Below are 13509 nucleotides of genomic sequence, written 5' to 3'. Positions count from 1 at the left end.
TCCAGAAGCAGGCACAAATTCTTGGGTGCCACTCAGCTGGACACAGAGCCACCGACGTGTTTGGGCCGTCGGAGAGTTTTAAATGATCGTTATGGTTAGTCGTGCATGTTTAATGTATAGTCCTAACTGAGCATCAGTTAGAGAGGAAGCAGAAGGAACACTGATGTAGAAACACGAGATGTTAAAGAGAAGCGTCAAAATAATGATAAATCTGCGAATTCACCATTTATCGCCACATCCACGCATTGCATTCTCTGAGCAGAATTCGTATGTGGCACATGAAAATGTCTGTAATTTTAAAAACTGGAAGCTAATAGAGGGTGGATGAGCTCTATTTGGGGGAGAAAAAGCGACTCACACTTGTAGTGTTTTATTTGCAAGAAAGCCCATGAAATAACAGCCTGAAATCTCTTCTCTGCCTTGTCAATTACGAACAAAACGCAAAAAGTGCTCAACTGAACCAGCTGTTTCCCTGAGTGTAATGCAAAAGCTTCCAACATTAGGTCACAAAAGCCATTTGATCTACACTCACGCCATAACACAAAGTTTAATCTGCAGTTTCTAAAATTTAGTCCCAAGCCGAAGTATCATTTTAAAATGTATTTCTTGAAAAAGCATGCATTTTTTTCCTACGAGTAATGTAAAGTAAAGAGCATTTGTCCCTTTTTAAAAAAGGAAAGTAGAAATTTATCTTTGGGTAATACAAATTCTGACCACAAAGATTATATTTTTAATGTGATATAATTCAATAGATGCAATGAGAAATACATCTGTGCTTCTCAAGCTTTGGGAAGTACCGACGTAAAGGAGAAATGATTTCCAAATTTAAAATCATGCCTAAATATGCCATACAAAAATGAAGAAATGATGGTTTAGAAAATTCTAAAGGGCATCCCAGAGATTGTGTATTCTCTCTTTTTTTTAATTTTTTCTTTACCTTTTTTTTTTTTTTTTTCCTGGCCAGGGGTTAAACCCGTGGGTCACAGCAGTGAAAGTGCCGGGTCCTAAACACTGGACCGCCAGGGAATTCCCAGACTGTGTATTCTTACATACAGAATTCAGGAACGAAAACGAGCTGAGGACACATGGACAGTCCTTGCTGACCTGGACATTCGGCGAGGCTGTAAGCAGCCCTGGGTCAGGCCTGGGCCGTACTCTAAGTGCGGCTGCACCTTCTAAAGGAGAGTGCCCACTCTGGGCAGCCCCTTGCCGTGGCTTCCAGGACTGGCTGGTGTCTGGGACGAAGCGCCCATCACTGTTTCCGTTGCAGGCGCCGCGTACTTACAGCTCATTACACATTATGCTGATTTACATTTACATGCTTTCACAGCCCTCGTGCAGCCCCGCACGGTGGATTATAAAATTACTTGAAGATCATCCTTCTTCCAAGGATTATCATCAGCACTGGGGCCAGTCAACCTGGGGCAGCAGCCGGGATGCCCTTCATATTACTGGGAGGCACCTAAACATACCTAGCCAGCCAGCCCTTCATGACCAGGCAGGATGGTGCTTTTCAGGAATCTAGTAGGGATTCTTTAATGTACGTAAGTACATATCCTCTGCATCAGCCTCCCTTCGATCCCTGGCAGGACCCGCTCTCACGACCCAGGTGAGGTGCCTCCGAGTAGACGGTCGATTCCCAGACCCAGAACTTTTCGCTCTTCCGTGTCAGTCATGCTAGATTGCACCTGTAGGGCACTTTTCCTTTTATAAAGTTTGTCTCGTACCCCACCTCTCTTAATCCTTGGCCCCCGGGTGTACACAACCTCTGGTGTGTTAGCCAGTGCCCTGTCTTCTGTGTGTCTGCGGAAGAATGGATTTCTTCCCTCCAACCACTGGGCTTTTCAGACAATCAGCGGCCGTCACCAGAGCTGCTCGAGAAGGAGGCTTGGCACCCGGGGGCCCCCAGGATGGTCCGCATCTTGCAAGAAGCTTCGCTCCTCCCGCCTGCCGGTCTCCCCAGCCGAGGGAGCCACGGGCTGTTCCTGATGTGCTGTCCCATCATCTGTGCATCCCTGGAAAGCATAAAAGCGTGTCTTCCTTTCCGTCTGGTCACGTGTGTCAGCTCTTTTCTCAGGCTCCCAGCTGAGGTCTGAGTCCAGGGCGTGATTCCTTCCTTCCAGACAGCTGCGAGATGAAGAGACGCCCGAGGACTTCTTCTACTTCATTGATTTTCAGAGACACAACGCTGAGATTGCAGCTTTCCATCTGGACAGGTAGGGTCTGGCCCCAGGGAGGCGGCGCTGACTGCGGAGGCCAATCCCCAGAGGGCGCCCCAGGGAGACCCGGCCCGCCCCCGCTTCTTCCTGGTACTTCATCTTCTTCGTGGGTCCCAACACCTTCAAACCCAACATGACCCATCCAACCCCATGGATCGAAAATCACAAGGCCTTTTTGTTATTTATTTATTTTATTTTTGGCTGTGTTGGGTCTTTGTTGCTGTGCACGGGCTTTCTCTAGTTGCAGCGAGCGGGGGCCTCTCAATGCGGTGGCTTCTCTTGTTGCGGAGCACGGGCTCTAGGCACGCGGGCTTCAGTAGTTGTGGCTCGTGAGCTCTAGAGCGCAGGCTCAGTAGTTGTGGCACACGGGCTCAGTAGTCGCGGCTCACAGGCTCAGCAGTTGCAGCTCACGGGCTCTAAGGCACGCAGGCTCAGAAGTTGTGGCGTACGGGCTTAGTTCCTCCGCAGCATGTGGGACCTTCCCAGAGCAGGGTTCGAACCCGTGTCCCCTGCATTGGCAGGCGGATTCTTCACCACTGCACCACCAGGGAAGCCCCACAAGGCCTTTTAAGGTAATGAAAAGAGTCACTTAGTAAGAAAACTAACCCTGCCAGACTGCCCCAGCTACACCTGAACCTGACATTGCAATCTGGCTCTAGTTTCCTGCCCTGAAAGTGGCGAGAATGTCATTTCCCCAAAGGGTCTCAAGGTTACGATATTAAAAGGTGAGAGCACCTTCCTCAATTTCCTAGCTCCGTTTGCCTGTCGTTGCTACTCGAGGTGTGGTCTGGGGACCAGCAGCCTGGCCACCCCCGGGAGCTCTTCAGAAATGCAGACTCTCAGCCTCACCCTGGACCCACTGACTCAGAGCTGCATCTGAACGAGATTGCGGGTGACTCATGTGTACACTGGAGCGTGAGAAGCACTGAGCTAGGACACAGCGTGGAGGGTGGAAGCTTTGCCCAGGAGGCCTCATGGGATAAGGATTCCTTTCCCACCCCTTCTCCCAGCCCCTTAGATGCAGGCTAGCCCTCGGCACGGTCAGCTCTGCACTGCGGAGACCCCTGCCCTCGGCTGGGTGTGGTCAGAAGGCCGGTCCATTTCTTTTTTTTTTCTTTTTTGGATCCTGCCGCTTGGCTTGCGGGCAGGATCTTAGTTCCCCGACCAGGGATCGAACCCGTGCCCTCTGCAGTGGAAGCGCGGAGTCCTAACCACTGGACCACCAGGGAATTCGCAGCAGGTCCGTTTCTAATGGGCGATCATCCCCCAGATCTGAACTGGGCTCCCCCTCTTTCAGGATTCTGGACTTCCGACGGGTACCACCGACCGTAGGGAGGCTCGTCAATGTCACCAAGGAAATCCTGGAGGTCACCAAGAATGAGATCCTGCAGAGTGTTTTCTTTATCTCTCCAGGTAGGCTTCTGGCCAAAGCAACACTCTGGGTCTAAGAATGTGGTTGGCCAGTGTGGTCTGACCTCCTGCTGGTGGCCCCATCCCCTATCAGGTGGCTACATGCTGCCATCAGACACTTGCACCCTGGGCCACCTGGGCGTCACACAAGGTGACCTGGGGATGGGAGACGGTTGGACATGAGATGCTCACCAGCCTGGGCCCTGAACTCTGATGCTGGCTGCCCCCGAATCAGATGCCACCCATCCGAACAAAGGCCGGGTTGGTCGCGTGGGCGCGATGCAGCAAGGCTGGTCCCACACCGTCTCTACTCAGACGTTCGAGAGCTGGTCCCCAGGATGCTCAGTTGAAGAGCATCCACAAGCCCCTACATCGGGAAAAGGCGCTGTTTTCTTCTTCCCCGGCCTTTTCCCCCCTGAGCCGCGGGTTCAGGGTTTCCCTTCCCTCCTCATGGATTTCGTGGGGCAGGAGGACGGCGTGCGTCCTCCGCTTACCGCTCTCCTTCTCCGCCTCTAGCCAGCAACGTGTGTTTCTTCGCCAAGTGCCCGTACCTGTGCAAGACGGAGTACGCCGTATGCGGCAACCCGCACCTGCTGGAGGGCTCCCTGTCCGCATTCCTGCCGTCCCTCAACTTGGCCCCCCGGCTGTCCGTCCCCAGCCCCTGGACCCGCTCCTACTCGCTGGCGGGCAAAGAGGAGTGAGTGGCCCCTGGACCAAGGACTCGCTCGCCTGGCTTGGGGAGCCCTGACGCTGCCTCAGTCCTCCTCTGCCTCGTCTCACGTGGATCCTGGTGTCCGTTCTGTCCCTTTCGTTCATGCGTTTGGTTATAAAGAGCCCACTGCGTACCCAGCACTGGAGGCTGGGGGAGACAGGACAGACCTGGGCTGTCCCTTCAAGAAGTTCTGTGGTCCAGCGGGGCGGCAGACGGTAGCCAGGCTGTGCCCACCTGCTGTCCCGCAGAGAGGCCCACGGGGAGGCCGCGGGAGGGGCCGGGTTTGCTGAGTCCACGCCATGAAGCCGGGACCTCACGGTTGTTCCCCAGGGCGTGGCACACTCCCGGGCACAGGGCAGGTCCTCGGTTAATACGAGGTGACTGAATGAATGGGCTCGTCGATCCAGCCACCCCAACCGTGGTGGGAAGAGGAGTAACCGGGCCAGAATTTCTGGGGGACGTGACAGATCCTTAGGGACTCGTGAAGGCTGAGGAAGACAACCCCCCCCCCAGACGAAAAGGGACCTGGGGGCGTTCTAGGCGGAGGAGCCCACGTGGCAGAGGAATGGCAGAGGATGGCTGGCAGGGGGGGCTGCGAGCGGCTCGGGAGACCGGAGGGCAAGCGCCCGAGAGGCTGGGCGAGGGGCCGCAGAGGGAGCGGGTGCCCTCCCGGCACACGGGCAGTAAGGCGCCCAGCCAGGCGATGCTCGGAAACGCGCGGAGAAAGGGCCCCACCGCTTCTCACCCAGGGCGTCTGCCGGTCCCGCGGGTCCTTGCCCAGGTCCTCGTGGGGGCGCCTGCCGCCAGCGGCCCGGGCAGGACCGGGGGGCATGGATGCGGGTCGGACACCTTGCCGTCCGGGCTTCTGCAGCCCAGGCCCTGTTCTCCCCTCAGGTGGGAAGTCAACCCTCTTTACTGCGACACGGTGAAGCAGGTCTACCCGCACAGCAGCAGCGGCCGCCTCCTCAACATCATCGACATGGCCATCTTCGACTTCCTGACGGGTGGGTGCTGCCCGCGGGGCCCGGCCGGGCGGGGACCCTGCGGCCTGGGCCACCCGGCCTCCATAACCTCGCGCCATCCACGGGCTCCAAGTGGTAGAGGCCCCGGGGACAGGAGTGAGCGGGCCGCCCTCCTGCTAGGGGGCTGCGGGGAGGCGCACAGCGGGCGCAGCGGCGCGGCCCAGGGAGCGGAAGGCTCGGCAGGAAGGCCGCTGTGCGCCCTGGGAGGCGGCCCGGCGGGGCGCCGGCGCGGGTGGGAAGAGCCCCCGACGGGACGGCAGCTCACACCGGCTCTGCCCGCCTGCCTGGCTCCCTCCTGCCCCCTCCGCGATTCCACCGGCCACCTGGGGGCGCAACAGCTGGCGGCCCGGGTTCCGACTCCGGCCTCTGAGCAGCCCCCAGGCCTCCGAGCCCCGCGGGGTCTCACAGGGCGGGAGCCCGCGCCCACGCCTCCCCTCCTCCACAGGAAACATGGACCGGCACCACTACGAGACGTTCACCAAATTTGGGGACGACGGGTTCCTGATTCACCTCGACAACGCCAGGGGGTGAGCGTCCCCACGGCCCTTCTCCGGCGGCGGCACCGCTGTGCAGCGGCCCCGGGGGCGGCAGGGCCCGAGCCAGGGCCTCCACGGTCGCGTCCCGCCCCCTCCGGGCCCTCCTGGCCCCGTTTCCTCTGCTCTTGATCTTTGCTGAGTACCGCCTGACTCTCCTCCAGCCTAAGAGCGCTAGGAAGCAGATCCACGTTTTCTGTAACCCACCCCACGGTCCCCTCCCGGAGACCCAGCGCATCATCCTCGTGCTCGGCCTTGGCCCTGTGCGGCCGGTGCATAAATGAACGGATGCTTGCTTTTGCCAGCTGTGGACAGAGGCTCTTGTGACCTGACGGAGAAGGGCTGGAGAGGCAGCGGCCGTGATCCCTGGCATTTTACCCCAAGCTGGGATTCAAAAACGGCAGAGGGGGAGGCAGGAGGAAGCACTGAGGCGGGAGGTGGTGCCTGCCCCCCCACACACCCCGTGCCCCCGTGAAAGCCTGTCTCTCCTCCCTGCAGGTTTGGACGGCACTCCCACGACGAAATCTCCATCCTCTCGCCGCTCTCCCAGTGCTGCCGGTGAGCTTTCCGTTCAGGGACGGGTCACAACTGTGACACTTCGTCCTGCTTGCCACCAAGCTGCGCAGGTCATCAGTTTTCACTGGCCGAGGATGTGGGTGGGTAGAATGACAGCAACAACCTCATTCCTTGTGCTACAACCACAGAACTGTCCCCAGCACTTCTCACACCTTCATCTCTCAGCAGATGACTTAGGATCTAATCTTTTAAAACCTCTCGGTCGCCCGCTTTAATAACACACTCAGATCATCACTCACTTTTCGAAGAGCCCGACGGCCTCTGACAGGACTAACCAGACCTCTGCTGCGTCCCGCACTCACGTAAGCTCATAGGTATTACTGCCTGATCACCAGCTAAGCAAAATCCTGACTGAAGTCCCATAAACTCATGTCAGATTAAAGGAAGTCCTCAGGCCTCTGCCTGGCCAGCATTTCTCCAGAGAACCTCTGCCCTGCCTCTACACCTCTCTGGTGTTTCAGCCAAGCTGGTCAAGATCGTCCACCCGCTCAGCTGCAGTGTCCGGAGCTAATTAGAAATACGGGGCCCACACATAGCAAAACGGTGTCTATTTCCAGCTGGAAAACTCAGAGCAGAGCCTGAACTTTCTTTCTCCACTTCTTGGGGTAACTTACGTGTGCCTCCCTCCCTACCCACTTCCTCTCCTCCTGAGTAGGAAAGGCAGGAGTTGTGTATGACCCTAATGCGTGGACACCTAAGCTGCTTACGTATCTGAGTCCAGGTCACATTCCCACATAAAAAGAAATCAAAATCCTAAAGGCAAGGTTGGCCCCACCCCATTTCCATCCCTGATTTTAGAATCTGACACAGAGAAATCAGAATTACAAAGTCGAGCAGAAACAACCTGGAGCCCGGCAGTACCCGCAGCCTCTGAGACGGCAAACATCTCCATCATTTCACCTGCTGGAAACTTCTCTCGTTAGCTTTCAATTTCCTTGAGAAGCCATTATTACACAGCACTTCTGTTCGGATTCCCCGAGGAGCAGGAGATGCTTGGCGGGACGACTGGGCCAAGGACCGCCAAGTCCTATAGCTGTCACCCTTCATCCATTCCCTTCTTACCGGGTTTGCATTAAGACGTGCCTGAGAAGACACTGGGGGCGAAGGCTCTCCAGACGTCAGCCCCCACCACTGTCGGCGGGGAAGGAAGTAAGTTCGAGAAGTTTCTTTCTTTACGTTTACTTACTTGGTCCCCTGACTTTGTCCTTCCAGAATAAAAAGGAAAACACTCTCGCACCTGCAGCTGCTGGCCCAAGCCGACTACAGACTCAGCGACGTAATGAGGGAGTCGCTGCTGGAAGACCAGCTCACGCCTGTGCTCACAGAGCCGCACCTCCTCGCCCTGGATCGCAGGCTCCAGACTGTCCTCAGGACCGTGCAGGGCTGCATAGAGGCCCACGGAGAGCACAGCGTCGTGGCCAACGGCCCCACGGGACAGTCGGCCCCAGACTCCGGCCCCAGCTAGGGGCTGGACGAGTCTAACCTCGGGAACTACGCCTGGAGCCCGCGGTGGACTCTGGAGTGTGGACCACCGTGTCCTCGTGGGCCCCAGCCAGGCTGGGGCCTGGGTCAGGAGCTCACGAAGCAGGCAGGGCACTGGGATGATTCCAAAAGAGCAAAAGAAGTGGGACCCACTGCACTTTCCTCCTTGGAGCACTGCCCTGGCTCCCTATCTCCCCAGAAGCTCAGCTTCAAGGCCACAGACCACCTGCTGAGCCCACTGGGAAACCTGGACACTGGACGGCCTGGAAGCCTGGCTCCCAGCAGAGAGCATTAACTGTAACAAATAAAATTACGGGACATCAGATGGACACCCCAGATCTTTATTACATCTACAAGGATAAGTCCTGATCCAGATTAATAAACGTCTGGCATCTCACAAGCAGACCCCCAAAAACAACCCTAAATATGACTCCAACGGGTTCAAAGTAGTCTGCACGCGTTCTATTCATACCCTAAACACTGTGGCCCAGTCTGAGCACAATAATCCCTACTGACTGGTCCTAAAGTAAGTTCTCAGAAGGTTATTACAAGAGGTGAAAATAACATAGGGATGTGCTCAGAGTATCAGCAAAGGGATATTTCAATCCGAAGAGTAAACGTCAATTGAAATAACATCAAGGCTGTCAAAGCTGGCATCCAGCAACAACAGAAGGCAAAGCGAGGGTGGCCCTGAAGGGGGGACAGCGGACGAGCGGGTCCGGCAGGTCCATGAGCCCGGACTAAGCAGCACAGCCAGGGCCGACCCGAGCCCACCGGTGAGTCCCCCTCCCCTAAGATTCAGGAATTGTCCCCCACCCGTCCCCAAGCGCAGCAGGGCTGTCTGGAGAAGCCTGGCACTCTGGATGCCACTCCCCTCTGCTCACTCAAAGCACTAAGTCAAGTTTACTTTCCAAGCCTCCCTCAAAAGTGGGCATCTCAGGGGTTTCCTCCCTGCTGACCTGCTCGTGTCTGAATAGGAGGCTGTTTCTTATTCAACAATCCATGAAAACACACAGGATAGGCGTGTATTCACGTTAATCACTCAGCAAGTAAAAACGGCTGATTTCATCAGCTCAGCTTTTCTGGTACAGGCCAGAGGCGCAAATACCAGTACGAGTGGGGTGGGAAGAAGCTGTCGCTAAAGCGGGTATGAGGTCAAGACGCCTCTAGACGTCATCCAAGACGTCTGCCGTGTGCCCAGAGACAGGGGCGCTTCCGGCCCAGCCCGGCTGCCCCCATCACTGGTACGCTGCCCCGAACCTACGTCCCCGTGATAGTGATACCACTTCCATTCACGGAGCTCGTTCTCCACGTGCGAAAGTCAAACGCAGGCTTCCAATCCTCCCCGACAGAGAGGATCCCTGACCCCCAGTGTACCTCCAAGAAAACTAAGGCTCAGGAAGGTTAACTAAAATCGCGCAACTTAATGATTCAGAACTATCCCAAAGCGTTCTTTCCACTGTAACGCAAAACTCAACAGCATCTCACCCAATTCACGCAGTTGTATTTGTTGGCTTTAAAACAAAAACCAGTCTTCAGTAGAGGAACCTCCATCGCAGAGCCTCGTGTTACTGAGGCGTCTCTACTGCTGCTCAAGGCCTCCCACTTCACAGATGGTTTCTTCTACTTCAAGCCTACGTTTCCTCTTGGAGGGGGTGCCAGGTAATCACACAGCGGAGCGAGAGGAGAATATTCAGGCGAAGGTGTGCAGAGACTATAGCACGAAATGGTCTGAACTTCCAAACTGCAGAGGCTCAGGAAGGCAGGCCCAGCTCCATCTCGACCCGGCCTCTTCCATGACAACGGACTAGTTTTCAGATGGCCTACAATAAAAATGCTGGCGTACTTTACAGACTGAGAGTAAGAGAACTGAGTTTGACCACAGTATGTCGCGTACCTAGATATTTCATCATTCACCCATCCATTATTTTTTCACTAATACCAAAATTAAGCCTCTGCCATTTGTCAAAAATACCAGAAAACAAAAGACCCCAGTCTTAGATCTATCAAGTTCTTCCAGCACGCTCATTCTGGACCACTGTTCAATTTTCCATGACATAAAAACTCTCCTGTCTCTATGTTAAGAACTTTTCATGTTTTCCTGTCAGTACTACTGACAGCAAACTAAAAAATGAAAGGGAACCGACAGCCCACGAGCTGGTGGAGAAAGCGGTCTGGAGGAACTCACTTAGCCTCCCCCAAAGTCAGGAGGACAATCTGAGTCTGAAGACGGTAAAAAGGGTAGTTGATTCTCTTATCTGTGGTAGTTTTATGGTTGATGAGTCACCAAGGACACGGAATCAGCGGAGACAGCCGCCTTCCCCTAGAAGCGATACAGGGCTATAGGTTCCTGTGAGAGCCTCTGGTGACATTCCTGTCAACCTACCAATACACGATCTTGATTCCTGTGTTATGGTATGTTGAAGACACCTCAGTTAGTATCCACTGTTGCTTCATGAACACTGAGCTCGGCCAACGGCGCTGCCGCTCACGCCTGAGAGAAGCTGGCTAACACGTACCCCTCTAGAGACCCACCACAGCCATCTCACCCTCGGGACCCCCAACCAGGACATGAGCACTCCTCTGGGGGCCACTTTAAATAGAGAAATCACCAACAGGAAGTATAAAAATGCAAAAAAGTGGCACTAAATAGACCAAAACAAGGGCATCTGATCCCAGCTGAAACTAGAAGGCAGAGTGTGCCTGGTCTGACCTCCGCCAGGCACTCGCGTGTCGGGAGACGCGGACCCCTCTCCACTCAAGTCTGGGAATGACTGTGACAGCGCCGGGAGTACTGATTTGGGGGTTACAAATGAATTTCAGCAAGTACGCAAATTTGCAAAGTTCGCAAATACAGCATCCGTGAACAACGAGCACCGACTGTAACTGACTTTGAGGCTAACAAAGGTGATAAAAAGCCCTCCATCTAGTGGTGACTTAGAAAACCACAAAGCTACTTAAGCTACACTGGCAGAGAGCTTTCGCAAAACGAAAAAATTCTGCTCATTAGTGGTTTGGGTTTTTAGGCAGCATCAAGATGCAGTCACAGCTCTGGACTTCTGTCAGTCCACAAATTTTAACTTTATAACGCACACAGTAACACTGACTGCTGTGTGAAACTCCTTAGGGTAAGAAAGGAGGGATTTACCATTCTCCCTTTTATGTTCTCTCCACAGTCTTTCCTGATGGCTATTATGATGGTGATCAACACACTGCCTCTCCATGTTGTTTTAGCCCATCTAGAAGTACACTGCCAGGGCCTAACAAAAATACAAAAAGGGTTCAGCTGTTCGTCTGTGGTTGGAGAGAAAGCAATATTAAGAAAACTAACATCATACTACTTCAATTGTACACTGTCAATATTTAAGTCATTAAAATACAAAAAGGGATTTCATATAAGCCAGTGTTTTAGAGGGAAAATTAAACTACAACCAGTAGTACAGTCAACCCAGGAAAATGTTCTTCAGTTATATTCTGTTGTGACTCAAAAGGTTCCAACTCCAGCAGGTTGAGGGAGGGGATTACTGAATCTGGACAAAGTGCATGTGTTACAAAGTAGCACAGCTTAAGCAATGTTCTGGGCAATACAACATTATCTCCAACTTCACTGGATGTAAATGAATTCAATTTAATCGTCCCCGCCTCAGAAATGAGAAATGTTAGGAATGACTTTGTATGTATGCGGAATATAGAAGCATACCTAAATATATGAATGCACATATTAAATTTAAACCAAAGAGTATGCTGACCTAGAAATGACATCCCCCATGAAGTGTGGGTAAGTTCCAAAGCCAGAGAACCAGTCTACCCTCAATAAAAAGGAAATCTTTGACCTCTGATTTATTGTTTTCCTTCCATTGCTCAGTACAGATCTGCTACATCTCAATTACCCTTAAAGAAAGGTTTTTAGATTCATTCTTTGACAAACTGAATTGGAAAACACTGAAAACAAACACATTATTGTTTCAAAACACCGATCCCCTAATTCACTTTCGATTTTCACTCATGCCCACCGGATTAGCAGCTTCGGGGGTGGGGGGGGAGAGGAAGAAGAGAAGCAGAGGAGAAAGGGAAGAAAAACTGATTCGTTAGAGAATTAAATTATTTAATCTTTTTTATTACTTGACCTACCATTAAGACAATCTATAACAAAAAGAGGGTATATTAGCACACACAGTATAATCAGACTAGTGACCAGGAAACAATACAAAATGGTCCTTTGGCCATCTACGCTTTCTAGAGCAGTGGAGCTCATAAATCCACTTACCAAGCCCAGAAATAATGACTTCTAAAGCCCCGAATATCCACTGAGACAAATGATGCCAATCGTGATTTCTCACATAGACTGCACAAAGATAAGGCTTTAAATGTGATCATTTTAAAATTCAGACTTAAATTTTCTTAGATTAAAAATTACAAAAGGGAGTAAACAGCAAAGCCAAATGATTTAAGAACAAAACTCATTTAGAAATCACTGTTATGAATCTAAACATACACAAGAGCATGATTATATACATATATGAAACTCTGCAAACTTATGGCATTCTAAATAATTTAGTTAAGTACAGTTTTGGCATTTAAACAAAGATCAAATCAAGCTTTAAGCTAATAACATAATTTTTATTTTTAATCTTTTAAATATAAAAAGCTAAACACAAAATACAGACCAGAAAATCCTCATTTAGTAAAGATTATTTTGAAAAATAAAAAATTTGAAATAAGGTGGCTTTCTATCCCACACTAAAATGTAAATAAAATCTCTTCCCCAGATTTATACTCCAAACTTAGTAACAACCCAAAAGCTGTTCAAATCTATGAAAAAAATTTACCATGACCAATTTAAATCACCTGGGAAAGGGGAAGGAGAGGGGATTAAAAATCAGAGCCAGATGCACACAGATGGAAAAAATGCTTGCAGTCACCCCCAATATAACCCTATATACTATATAAATCACAATGCAAATAAAAGTGCCTACATTATGGAACTGTGAAATTTTGTTTCAAAAAATAACAATAATAAAAATAAACAGTTGGGTATCATTGGTGCACATGGAATAATGTAACAACACATAAACCTTGATAAGGCTGGAAAATACTGAAATAAAGTTAAGACTCAAAACACTCGTTTACACAAAAAAGTTTGCCAGAGAAATAAGGTGGTAGATAGGAAAGCAGAACTTTTCAGTAGGATGGCCTTTTAGACCAATATGAAACACAAACAAACACATCCTACCCCACCCCGCAACCCACCATAAATTCTAGTTGATGTAAACAGGGAAGGAAAGGTTAAAGCAAAGTAAAACGCTTCTTTCAAATCTCCTGCCCCAGTGAACTGAGTGGGGCAGAGCTCCCAACACTGAACTCTGTCCACCTGCCACTTCTCCCTTTAGCAATCCCACCTCCGTTTTTCGGTTACGACATTTAGTCTGTCTTTTCCCAGTAAATCCAATCTCCTGGAATCAGTGCTTAAAGAGCGTAAGAGATTATTATCCGGGACTCAACTGAAGGATATACATTAACCAAAAACCCTACGTTAGCAACCAAGCGTGCAGACC

General features: G+C 51.6%; 1 protein-coding gene across 1 annotated transcript in view; it reads left to right on the top strand.

Annotated features, from left to right (window-relative positions):
* The window catches only part of FAM20A (FAM20A golgi associated secretory pathway pseudokinase), a 45660-nt gene extending 37383 nt beyond the window's left edge, over window positions 1-8277 (top strand). Inside the window, exons 5-11 of the mRNA XM_065897291.1 lie at window positions 2124-2216; window positions 3517-3632; window positions 4146-4326; window positions 5236-5345; window positions 5809-5890; window positions 6395-6454; window positions 7685-8277. Of these exons, the coding sequence (XP_065753363.1) occupies window positions 2124-2216; window positions 3517-3632; window positions 4146-4326; window positions 5236-5345; window positions 5809-5890; window positions 6395-6454; window positions 7685-7937 (895 nt within the window). The 3' untranslated portion in view covers window positions 7938-8277. The remainder of the gene's footprint in view (window positions 1-2123; window positions 2217-3516; window positions 3633-4145; window positions 4327-5235; window positions 5346-5808; window positions 5891-6394; window positions 6455-7684) is intronic.
* Window positions 8278-13509: the final 5232 nt, after the last annotated feature.

This window comes from Phocoena phocoena, chromosome 19 (assembly GCF_963924675.1).
Source record: "Phocoena phocoena chromosome 19, mPhoPho1.1, whole genome shotgun sequence".
Lineage (NCBI taxonomy): Eukaryota > Metazoa > Chordata > Mammalia > Artiodactyla > Phocoenidae > Phocoena > Phocoena phocoena.
Note: the sequence above shows the minus strand (reverse complement) of the source record. Positions and strands in the feature narration are given on the sequence as shown.